This window comes from Vipera berus (assembly GCF_964194415.1).
Source record: "Vipera berus genome assembly, chromosome: 6".
Classification (NCBI taxonomy): Eukaryota; Metazoa; Chordata; class Lepidosauria; order Squamata; family Viperidae; genus Vipera; species Vipera berus.
This window is the reverse complement of record NC_138208.1, coordinates 89,581,049-89,593,145: the sequence shown is the minus strand read 5'-3', so window position 1 is coordinate 89,593,145 and position 12,097 is coordinate 89,581,049. Positions and strand designations below refer to the sequence as shown.

Genomic DNA, 12,097 nt, shown 5'->3' with positions numbered 1-12,097 from the left:
ATATATCTATAATCTATATCTCTGTCTATATATCTACATATGTCTGTGTCCATCTGTCCCTTCCTCCTTTCTTTCCCCCTCTCTCTATTACTATCTAATCTTTGTCTCACCCTACATCTAATATCTATATATTTATATCTAATTCTATCTATCCATCCATCCAATTGACCTGTATCCATCCATCTCTGCCCCCTTCTTTCTCTCTCTCTCTATTGCTATCTAATTTTTGTTGCTCTCTGCGTCTAATATCTATATAATTATATATCTAATTCTATCAGTCTGTCTGTCTGTCTGTCTGTCTATCTATCTATCTATCTATCTATCTATCTATCTATCTATCTATCTATCTATCTATCTATCATCTTTAAAGTTATTATAGAAACAATTCAAGTAAACAGGCATATTTCATTTTATTTATCCATAGTGTGGTTGGCAAAAAAATACTTTTCTTTTCCAGCATTGGAAGAATAAACCTATCGGGCAGTGTATACATTTAATTATTAATTAATCAATTGCTCAGCATGATGGACATAATAATACACAGTGACAAAGGATTAATCATTGATTGATTATTAAGTAAATTTGTACCCCCTGCCTGATATCTTCCAATAATGGAGGGTAAGTCCTGGAGCTATAAGTGGGGGAACTCAGCCAAGGAGGGTCAAAAAAGTCAAGATGGGCGCTGGGATTACGCAAGTCTTGGGGACCATTGTGCCTTCTTCTGACAAATTGCCCTAAGGAGACTCCTGGACTTTGCCCTTGGTTTATTTTAAACAATGATGCAATACCATCCCCAGCCAACCAGGAAAACATTCCCCCCCCAACTCCCACCCCATAGATAAGGTATGTATGGATATATGTATGTATGCATTTATTTGCTTACTTAATTATTATATTATTATTATTAATTAGATTTCTATACCGCCCTATTCCCGAAGGACTCAGGGCGGTTTACAGGGCGGTTTATATGTACCTCCCTCCCATCTTGCTATCTCAAAGCGTCTCCTTAGTCTTTCGCATCATGGCCCCGACCGCTAAGCCTTTCGCAAGTGACTTCTCTGCCTTTTAAAGTCTGGGTCGATGCTTGCTCGAAACCAACATTATCAGGCCAAACAAGCTGGGCGGCGGTGGAACCAGTTTCTGGAAGCCAAAACCCAACCTTGGCAACTTGAAGACTTGTGGACTTCAACTCCCAGAATTCCTCAGCCAGCAAAGCCAGCTGAGGAATTCTGGGAGTTGAAGTCCACAAGTTCCAAGGTTGGAGACCTTTGCCTTAAGAGAGCAGGAAAGGCAAGACTTAAACAACGCTTTGCTGCCCTCTAGTGGTGGCTCAGAGGTTTACAACCCAGATTGGGGCCTTGTGAGATGCGGCCTTTATAGATTGCCTTCGTTCACCGACCGCCTCGTACAGTGACTGTTTGCAGTTGCGACGGCGGTGAAAAAGGTAACTTTGCAACCAATCTTGCATTTACCACTCTCGCGAGTGTCTAAAGCCAAGGAAAACTGACGCCCGATTGTAACCAGGTTCACTTAGTGACCATTTTGCTTAAGAGGTCCCAATTGTGGTCGCTAAATGAGGACTACCTACTATATGTATTCTTTATGCTTTGTCGATAAGTAGATTAGTAAGGATTGTCGGTCATGTAGGGAGCTAACTGGGCTGATTAGTTATCCCTCTTGGTACTCATGGTACTTGTTTGGTACTTGTTTGGCTTCATTTAGCAACTGCTTCACTGAACAACTGAATTGCCAGTTCCAATTGTGGTCGCTAAATGAGGACTGCCTATAAATTCTTTGTGCTGTGCAGATAAGTTAGGGTGGTTTGGGGAGCCGAATTTGAGAGGGCTGGATTTGCTTTGCTTCCTGTAATGCCACCACCTGAAACCATGGCACTCGCCGGGTTGCACTTAGCGACCACTTCACTTAACGACCACGTTGCCAGTCCCAATTGGGCTCGCTAAACGAGGACTGCCTATTAATCCTTGGTGCTGTGCCATTACCAGAAAGCCATGGTTACTCACCGGGCTTCACCTAGCAATCGCTTCACTTAAGGACCAGGTTGCCAGTCCCAATTGGGGGTCGCTAGACGAGGACTGCCTATCAATCCTTTGTGCTGTGCCATCACCAGAAAGCCGTGGTTCCTGGGCCCCACTTAGCGACTGCTTCACTTAAGGACCACGTTGCTGGTCTCAATTGGGGTCGCTAAACGAGGTCTGCTTATAAATCCTTTGCGCTGTGCCACCGCCAGAAAACCGTGGTTACTCACTGGTTTGTTGTGTCTGCCAGGGGCCGAAGTTTTGTCTGCGGAATTCATTCAAGGCCCGAGGAGTGTCTCGCCCGAGGGAGCCACGGAGGCTTCAGGCGGACCCGTCACGGAGGAGAAGAAGCCCCGGCTGACCGAGGCAGAGAAAGCGATGAGGAACATGGACAAAATGGACGCAAAACGACCAAGTAAGATGGCGGCGATGATCCACACATAGAAACCCTGACCGGAAAAAAAAAGATAATTCTGTTTCCTGTCCTCCATACCTTCTTGGGGTTTTTTTTGTTTTGTTTTTTTGTTTTTTAAAAGCTGGGGCAAGGATGAGAAGCCGGTCCAGGCGGTCCCCGACTTACGACCGTTCGCTTAGTGACCGTTTGAAGTTAGCGCTGAAAAAAAAGGCTTTTACACATGGCGCAACTGGTCAGGGGATCGAAATTCAGGCGCTTGGCGGCTGGTTCATATTTGCCCTGGGGTCACGTGATCACCACCTTCCCAGCCGGCTTCCAACAAGCAAAGTCAATGGGCAGGGAGCAGGATTCGCTTAATGACTGCCTCGGTTCACTTAACGATTCTAATTCTAATAACTCTCATTCCAATTCTAATCCTAATTAATTCTAATTCTAATAATTCTAATTCTAATATCTCTAATTCTAATAACTAATTCTAATAACCTTAATTTTAATAGTTCCAGTTCTAATCCTGCCCCTGACCTTCGTTCATTCCGCCGGGACCTGAAGACCTGGCTCTTTGAGTTCTTTGGCCTGGTCTGAGAATATTAATTGGGATTTTAACTGTATTTTAACTGGGGTTTTATTGCAAGGTCTATATAATCTTTTATTTGATTTTAAGTTTTGTAATTGTTGTATTGTTTTTAAAAAAACCTTGTGAACCGCCCTGAGTCCTATGGGAGAAGGGCAGTATATAAATTGAATAAATAATAATAAATAATAATAATAATCATTCTAATAATGCCAATTCTAATCATTCTAATAATGCCAATCCTAATTCTAATCCTAATGATTCTAATTCTAATAATTCTAATTCTGTTTCTATCCTATCCCTTTCCTTTCATGCCTGCCCCCTTGTTTTTGGCGTCCAGGGATCATTCGGATCCCTTTTCCACCTCGCTAGACTTATCAAAACCAAGTAGATCTGCCCGAATGAACCCACCCAGAGTTACCTTGGGTGTTCACGATCAGATAAAACCAAGCCACCTCTGGAGACAAATGTGCCTTTTCTTCCTTCTATTTTTTTTCCCAACCCAAAGTACCCCTGTCCCCCTTGCGCTAATATTTTTGTCTCTCCTTGCGCAGCCCCGAGGAAAAACGTCCGCGACGTGTCTTCGGAAAAGCAAAAGATCGAGGCGGTCTCCGTAAAAAACGACGCGGCTGTTGTGGACGCCCTGCGGACTTCCGAAGATTGCGATTCGCACGCGTTGAACCTGTTAGCCGATTTAGCGCTGAGCTCCTGTAACGTTCCCTTGGATGGGAACGGTCGAAGAGACTTCGGACGTTTCCGCCCGTCCCGGGAACATCATCTACCGCGTGGGAAATTTTTGCACAAATCGTCCGATCACGAATATCACAGGGCTACCAAGAAATGGAAAGGGACTTTCCTGCCCGGACAGACCTGCCGATCATCACTTTGGCCTGTCAAGGAAGCCGGCCGGGACAGGGACTGTCCTTCGAACATTAAGGACCGAATCGCCGTGAATCCCAGCAAACAGAAGAAAGCGAGGACCGACTTCACCAAATCTTCCCTGGCCCTTACGAACGAGACCGGGGACCTGTCGGATTCGGGCGTCATGATTTCGTTAGAGCACTCCTACGCCTCCCCCGTCTCCGAGACCCCCCAAAAGGGGGCGCCGCCTTCTCCCGATCCGAGGAACGGGGTGAAGCAAGATAAACCGGGTCCCTTGGTTGGAAAAGTGCTTCCTTTCCAGCACCAGCAGAATTCGTGCCAACCGGGCAAACCGGTTACGAACCATTTACCGCCCGCTCGTTTCACCCTCATGGCGGCACGGCCGAGGGAGGACTTTTCCGCCAGTCGCCGAGTGACCTCTTGCGAGAAAACGGTCCAGGTTACTTTCCAGTGGGAGGCAAAATACCTCTTCAATTTGGATAGCAAATATACTAATAATTCCTTAGAAAAAACCGTCCTACGGGCAGTGCACGGGTAAGTGAGGGACCCATAGACCAAATACCGTATTTATCGGCATATAACACGCACCGGCGTATAACACGCACCTCATTTTAAAAAGGAAATTTCAGCTGCAGCTTCGGATAATGGGTCATTAACTATGGGTCATTAACATTATATCGGCGTATAACACGCACACATCATTTGCCCCCTATTTTCAGGAAGAAAAAGTGCGTGTTATACGCCGATAAATATGGTAAATACCTTGGTGTGGTTTGGGAGTAAAACAAGTTTTTTTTCTGGGGATTCCAAATCACGTCTGGTTAGTTCCCAAATCAATTTTGGGGGTGTTGAGAGGTAAGAACCGATGGATCTGGAATTAGGTTTCATCATTTAGCAAAAACATTGATTCGGTGAACAGCGGTGGCTGTAAAGAGGACAATTCTCTGTCGGGATTATTAGAAAAAGAATTGACTGCAAAATTCAGCTTACTACAGATAGTCCTTGATTTACAACAGTTTGGTGACTGAAGTTACAACGGCACTGAAAAATGACCACGTTTAACACTGATGACCGCCGCAGCATCCTCGCGGTCATCTGATCAAAATTCAGACGCTCGGCGAGTGACTCGTATTTATGACGGTTGCAGCGTCCCGGGGGTGGGGGGTGGCGTGATTCTCTTTTGCGACCGCCTGACCGGCAAAGTCCAGGGGGACGACCAGATTCACTTAATAACTAATTTAACGGTGATTCACTTAGCAACCGCGGCAGGAAAGGTTGTGAAATGGGTGGGGCAAAAACATGCTGAGGAAACACCTCGCTTAGCAGCGGAAATTTGCGGCTCGGTTGTGGTCGTAAGTCGAGGACTACCCTTAGTCGGGTGCATTGTGTTTGAGGTGTGAACTCTGGCGGGCTCCCGAGGCCAAGCCCAAATGCCTACTTTCGCCTCCTTTTCCTAAATTTTAGGCCCTGGGATGAAAGTCTCTCAGATAACATGGAGGACATGAGGCTGATCCTGCACATGTGGATGGCGCTGTTTTATAGCAAAAAGTTCCAAGCCCTGACGGTACGAAAAGTGGTCGAACACAGTAACCCTGCGAAGTACGTGTCCCTGAACAGTCTGGTGGACCCTTTGGAGACCATGGATGGTGGTGGTGGTGGAGCGTCCATTTTGGAGAAAGGCCCGGCTTCTGTCTCCGAAGCTCTCCAGGTACCTACTGAAGGAGAAGAAGATGGAGTAACCTCTCATTCCCAGAAGCTCCTCGCGTGTGACAAGCTGTCCTCCACCAACTCCTTAGAGGAAGAGAGTCCTCTTACTCAACTTGAAGAGACCGAGGATTTGCTTGAGGAGGAGGGACGGTCTCGTCCTTCTCTGAAGTCCGTTGAGGAGGTAAGGTTTTGGTTGGGGCCCCTTAGAGCCAGCGATGAAGGTGTGAATGGCTCCTCTCTGCAAGGGGTGCCAGAATATTTATAGTTCAAGGTTGAATTGTGGGGTGCGTGGCGCACTCTGAACCTGGTTGTTTTCTGGCAGATGTTTCATGACCCAACTAGGTAACTTCATCTGTGCTAGGAGGGTATAGGCCAGGGACCAGCATGGGGGGAACTATGGCCCCTTCATGACTTGTGGACTTCAACTCCCAGAATTCCTGAGCCAACATGGGGGGAACTATGGCCCCTTCGTGACTTGTGGACTTCAACTCCCAGAATTCCTGAACCAGCATGGGGGGGAACTATGGCCCCTTCATGACTTGTGGACTTCAACTCCCAGAATTCCTGAACCAGCATGGGGGGAACTATGGCCCCTTCATGACTCGCGGACTTCAACTCCCAGAATTCCTCAGCCAGCATGACTCAGCATGGAAACCTCTCCCTTTCCCCTCAGCATAGCTGGCTCAGGAATTCTGGGAGTTGAAGTCCACCAGTCATAAAAGAGCCAAGGTTGCCTACCCCTGGTATAGGCTTTATGGAGTGGAGGGGGAGGAGAAGGGGAGGAGAAAGAGGAGAAGGGGAAAGGAAGGGAGAGGAGGAGGGGGAGGAGAAGGAGAAAGGAAGAAGAGGAGGAGAACTGTGGCTCCTTGCTGTTCTCTGAGCTTGGCTGTTCTCTTGCAGACATTTGATGACCCATTTAGGTAACATCATTAGTGCTAGAAGGGAGTGGTTTTGAGCGGGGGGTGCAGGAGGAGAAGAGGATGACTGTGGGGTCTGTGGTGCTCTCTTTGTTTTCTTGCAGATGTTTCATGACCGAACTAGGTAACCTCATCAGTGCTAAAAGAGAGTAGGGTTTGTGGAGGGGGGGAGGAGGAGGAGGAGGAGGAAGATGACTGTGGGGTCCTTGGTGCTCTCTGAGCTGGGTGATTTTCTTGCAGACATTTCATGACACAACTAGGGAACATCATCAGTGCTAGAAAGGAGTGGAAAGGAGAAGGAAGGAAGGAAGGAAGGAAGGAAGGAAGGAAGGAAGGAAGGAAGGAAGGAAGGAAGGAAGGAAGGAAGGAAGAGAAAGAAAGAACTGTGGGGTCCTTGGTGCTCTCTGAGCTGGGTGGTTTCCTTGCAGACGTTTCATGACTCAACTAGGGAACATCATCAGTGCTAGAAAGGAGTGGAAAGGAGAAGGAAGAAAGGGAAGGAAGAAAGGAAGGAAGGGAGGGAGGGAGAGAGAAAGAAAGAAAAAGAAAAAGAAAGAAAGAAAGAAAGAAAGAAAGAAAGAAAGAAAGAAAGAAAGAAAGAAAGAAAGAAAGAAAGAAAGAAAGAAAGAAAAGAAACTGTGGGGTCCTTGGTGCTCTCCAAACTTGTTTGTTTTCTTGCAGACATTTCGTGACCCAACTAGCGAACATCATCAGCGGTCTATCATATCAGTGAAAATAAAGTTACCTAGTTAAGTAATGAAATGTCTACAAGAAAGCAACCAAGCTGAGAGAGCACGGGATACCGTGATGTTTTGCGTAACAACAAATCTGAAATCTGGAATTATTATTTTTTTTCCCCAGGCGGTTGAAGCAGAGCCCAAAGAACAAACCTTGCTTCATCCTGTGCTTCCTATTGCAAACCCGCCCGGGGTTGATGAACGTGTGAACCCTCCAACTTGTCAACCCAAGGTAGACAGAAGGGCAGAGACTAAGCTGGTTGGCGCTTCCCAAAATGATGCGCTTGTGTGTACGGGACCTCCGGACGGTTCGAGAAACCAACAGCCCATGGCAAGCACCGAAGTTGCCATTTCCGCAGCAAATGGGAGACTTGATGTCGTGTCTTGTTCAGAAGAGGAGAAGAGAGATGACCTCCCAGATGGCGGTCCCAAGATAGGAACGTCGAAAGCGGTGGAGTTCGAAGCAGATGTGACATCTCGGGAACCCTCTAGTCCAGGAAGCAAAGTGGAAAATCAGCCTAGACTTCATACTGATCGGGAAGAGGGAGAAAGCATGGACTTGGGATCCACTGATCCCGTGCTGTCCGAAAGGAACGATGCTAACATGGAAGTCCAAGATATGGATCTGGTTTCAGAGGACGAGGAAGATCCCGAGGAGAATGAGGTGAAAGGAAGGAAAGAAACGGATGGTATGTGGGATGAAACATTATCCGGACAAGGTCTTCTCCCATCTAAGGCATCACCAGATACTTTGTCCGGGCATTTGACTGTCCAAGAAGCTGCTGTAGGACCATCCTCAAGTTCCGTATCTCCAAACCAAACGGGATTGATTGAGATGGTTCCTCAACAGGCGAGCTCCTTACATCCAATGACCGTTGAAGAAAAGCTGGCTGGGTCAGCCAAGAAGATGGACCTCACATCTCCAAGGCAAATAGACAAGGTGGAGGACTCACACGATGAAGCGATCTTAGCAGATCCGGTTCCCATTCAAGCTTCCGGAGACTTCCCAAATGATCTAGCGGCTGAAGGTGGACCCTTACAAAGTCAACAGGAATCGGCGGAAAGTCCTAGGGTTCCAAACCCAGTTGATCTGGTTGACCTTTCCTCAGCTTCCCAGGAGGACGACGGGATCCGTTTGTCCTGTCTGCCTTCGTGGCAGGCTAGTCCCGTCCATCAACGAGCTTCTGATGAAGAGCCACCAAGGGGCCAGGAAGACCATCTGGAAAATCCCCTGTATCGCATCTTTCAAGGTTCAATGGATCTGATTGAAGATATTTCTCAGGACAGCACAGAATTGGCCGATCCAGCTGTGCCTCTTGGCGAACCAAACAGCGACTTGGGCTTGAACTCGATACCAAACGGTATATCGACTCTGCCGGAAGTGGTGGAAAACCAAGAGAGCTCCGTTGCATTCGCTCAAAGTCTTCCCCTGGCCAAAGAAATGGATTTGGTTGACAACCCCGAGGGAGAAGACCATCCAGCTAGTCCTCTCCAGCCGGACGAAGCTGCAAAATTGCAGGAAGATTCCAGCGCCAAACTGGATTTGCTTGAGAAATCTCCCGTTCCCCAAGAAGAGGATGTCGTTCGGCCAACGGACAATGTTTCGGGACGAGTTAGTGACCCGCAGTGTGTAGAGTTCGATTTTGGCACTCAAGAGGAGCAGACGGTCAGGCGGGGAGAAAAGATCCTGGCGAATTCTCAGCCCGCAAAAGAATCCCTGTGCTCGGAATTGCACGATGTGGAACCTGAGACTTCCTTCAAGGACGAAACGTGTTTGGGTCAAGAGGACATCGGTGATTCTTCTGCAAGAGAAGAAGCCGCCTCTGAGGATGAGGTTGATAAAGCAACCGTTACCGCGGCCGCTGTAGCTGAAGAGGTCCATGCTTTAATGGAGGAGTTGGTAGTTACGGTGTGTGCCACAATAGCTGAGAGTGAAGAAACGAGGGCTCAGAAGAGTTTAGGCTGGATTAATCTGGACATGTTAGAGTGTGTGACGCCTCCCGAGAGCGATGATGAGGGCTCCTCAACGGTCGAGCATTCCCACGCGGACGTGAAAGGCGCCGATGAATGTTTAGAACAGAGTTCCACCTTTGCTGACCAACAGGAAGACTTGCAAGGCAGGGAACAAGGAGAGCGGTGCTACCCACCAAAGGAGAACACGACGTCTGATCCAGGAGATGTTTCTGAAAAAGAAGAACTTCAAGAGAATGATGCTACCTCAGCTGCCACGGGGATCTTCTCGAATTGTAGCACCAGTCAAGAAGAGCTGGGCGCCACCAACCCAAAAGGCAGATGGTCATGTCTTGAAACCACCGACTCACTAGATGACTACGGCATGTCCACTTTGGAAGAAGTTGAGCAAACAAAGGTTAATCCGGAAGAACCCATTTGTAACAGGGATGACGGTTCTAGAGAAAATGTGGAGAACCCGTCCTTTGTCCCAGCAGAAGGTCAGGAGGACTCTTTGGCAGAAGAACCTGATCCTTTGGTTGACAGAGATTCGAAACAAGTTCCAGATGATCAGGAAGAAGAGGCCCAAGTAGAAGCAAAGGAGTCTCTGGGAAGTCTTGAAAACCCTCAACTTGATGAAAGGACACAGATGACTACCAGTTTTTCAAGCATGGATGTGGACTGGGAAGATGAGTCTCTGCCGGCGGAGAGCGGCCAAGATGCCTGCGTAGATTGGCATCCCACAAGTAAACTCAAGGGTTTGGATCAACCAAGATTCAAGGCCTCCCCAAGCATTGAGTCCGAGTTTACCTGTAGTTCAGGTCCTGGGAAAGAGACTTGTAAAGATGGGGATTGGGTATCTTCAGAAGCTAGCCAGAAGGCATCAGATGTCGGGCTCACGAAACACAACTTTCCTTTTGGTTTTAAAAAAGAGGATTGGTCTTTATTGCTGTCTCTCGATGTGGGCCATAAGCCCGAGCACTTCAAGGATTATATCAATTTCTCCGTCACCAAGAAGCACAAGGAGAAAACGAGGACTTTCCACACATTCTCCAAAGAGCACAGCCCTTTCTCCGGAGATTTGGGATTGATCAATGCCTGGAGCAGGAACTGGGGTTTTCTGAGCAATCCGATTCAAAACATTTTAGACCTGGAATCCGTGCGATTCCATTGCAGGATCCGAGAGATCCTGAAGAGGTCACAACGTTCTACCTCCCGCGTGCTTCCCACCAAGAAGGTCCCACTTCAAGGGATAGGAGCAGTGCTGCCGTCGAGAACGGTCTCCGAAGGGACAATCGCTAGGTTTCCCGTTAGGAGCAGAAGTCCGCTTCTCGTCACCGTGGTGAACTCAAACCCGAGGACCGGTGGCAGACGCGAGGACTTCTACGGCCCGTTTCCTGCCACCCAGGATCCGTTTGGCCCAGCTGTTGCCCCGAGGAGTCAAAGTGGACTCGGTCCGAAGCGTCCCTTCCCTTCTTTGCATCTCCAGGAACTGACCTACAATAAGCTGAACAGTTTCTCCCGGGATGTGTCGTCCGTTGTCGAAGAGTTTGCCGACTTCAGCAGAGCGATGGCTTTTGATAGCAGGCGGACGTGCAACCCAGAGAGAAACGCCACTGCTACCTCAGGAGAGGCGGGGGAGAAACGGTACCTACCTCGACCTCCAAGGACGCTGGGCTACGAGGATCTTCTCGCCGCGCTGCGCAACACACTACACTTCCAGCTGAAAAACGTAGCCCAGGAAACGTGCCGAAAACCTTTCTTGTTCTACGTGATGGAAACGGAAGACGACCCGTTCTTCGGGAGAGTAAAGGTAGGATTTGGTGGGTGAATAAAAATCTACAAGTGCACCATCAGGCTGATCCCAACAAGACAGGCAGCGAATCCTCTAATGAGCAAACATATGTATTTACTCCTTTCCCCACAAAAACCCTGTGAGGTGGGTTGAGTTGAGACAGTGATTGGTCCAAAGTCAGCTGGCTTTCATGAGTAAGGCGGAACTAGAACTCACCGTCTCCTGGTGATTGGCCAAAGTCACCCAGCCGGTTTTTGTACTTAAGGCAGGACTAGAACTCACTGTCTCCTGGTGATTGGCCAAAGTCACCTAGAGTTTTTATACCTAAGGCAAGACTAGAACTCACATCTTCTGGTGATTGGCCAAAGTCACCCAGCTGGCTTTTGTACCTAAGGCAGGACTAGAACTCACTGTCTCCTGATGATTGGCCCAAACTCACCCAGCTGGCTGTCATGCCTGAGGCGGGACTAAAACTCACCGACTCCTGGTGATTGGTCCAAGGTCACCCAGCTGGCTTTCATGGCTAAGGCGGAATTAGAACTCACTGTGTCCTGGTGATTGGCCAAAGTCACCTAGCGAGTTTTTATACCTAAGGCAACACTAGAACTCTCCTGGTGATTGGACAAAGTCACCCAGCCGTCTTTTGTGCCTAAGGCGGAATTAGAACTCGCCGTCTCCTGATGATTGGCCCAAACTCACCCAGCTGGCTTTTGTACCTAAGGCAGGACTAGAACTCACCGTCTCCTGGTGATAGGCCCAAACTCACCCAGCTGGCTGTCATGCCTGAGGCGGGACTAGAACTCACCGTCTCCTGGTGATTGGCCCAAACTCACCCAGCTGGCTTTTGTACCTAAGGCAGGACTAGAACTCAGCATCTCCTGGTGATTGGCCCAAACTCACCCAGTCGGCTTTCATGCCTAAAGCGGGACTTGAACTCCTGATTTCTAGGCTGGTATACCTTAACCACTACAGCCAAACTGGCTGTTGTTTGAGGAGGATACACAAACATGCCCCATAACAATTTGTGCTGTTGCTCAAATGGGAGTTGCCTCGGGCTGCGTCATCTGCACGCAGACGGGGCAGAACG

At 48.4% G+C, this 12,097-nt stretch overlaps 1 protein-coding gene across 2 annotated transcripts in view; it reads left to right on the top strand.

The window, feature by feature from the left end:
• The window catches only part of LOC308670298 (protein TASOR 2-like), a 45,322-nt gene that overhangs the window by 25,733 nt on the left and 7,492 nt on the right, over nucleotides 1-12,097 (top strand). For both annotated transcript variants that reach the window (XM_081331749.1, XM_081331750.1), the window contains 4 exons: nucleotides 2,287-2,451; nucleotides 3,577-4,438; nucleotides 5,369-5,792; nucleotides 7,390-11,028. In XM_081331749.1, the coding sequence (XP_081187875.1) occupies nucleotides 2,287-2,451; nucleotides 3,577-4,438; nucleotides 5,369-5,792; nucleotides 7,390-11,028 (5,090 nt within the window). The remainder of the gene's footprint in view (nucleotides 1-2,286; nucleotides 2,452-3,576; nucleotides 4,439-5,368; nucleotides 5,793-7,389; nucleotides 11,029-12,097) is intronic.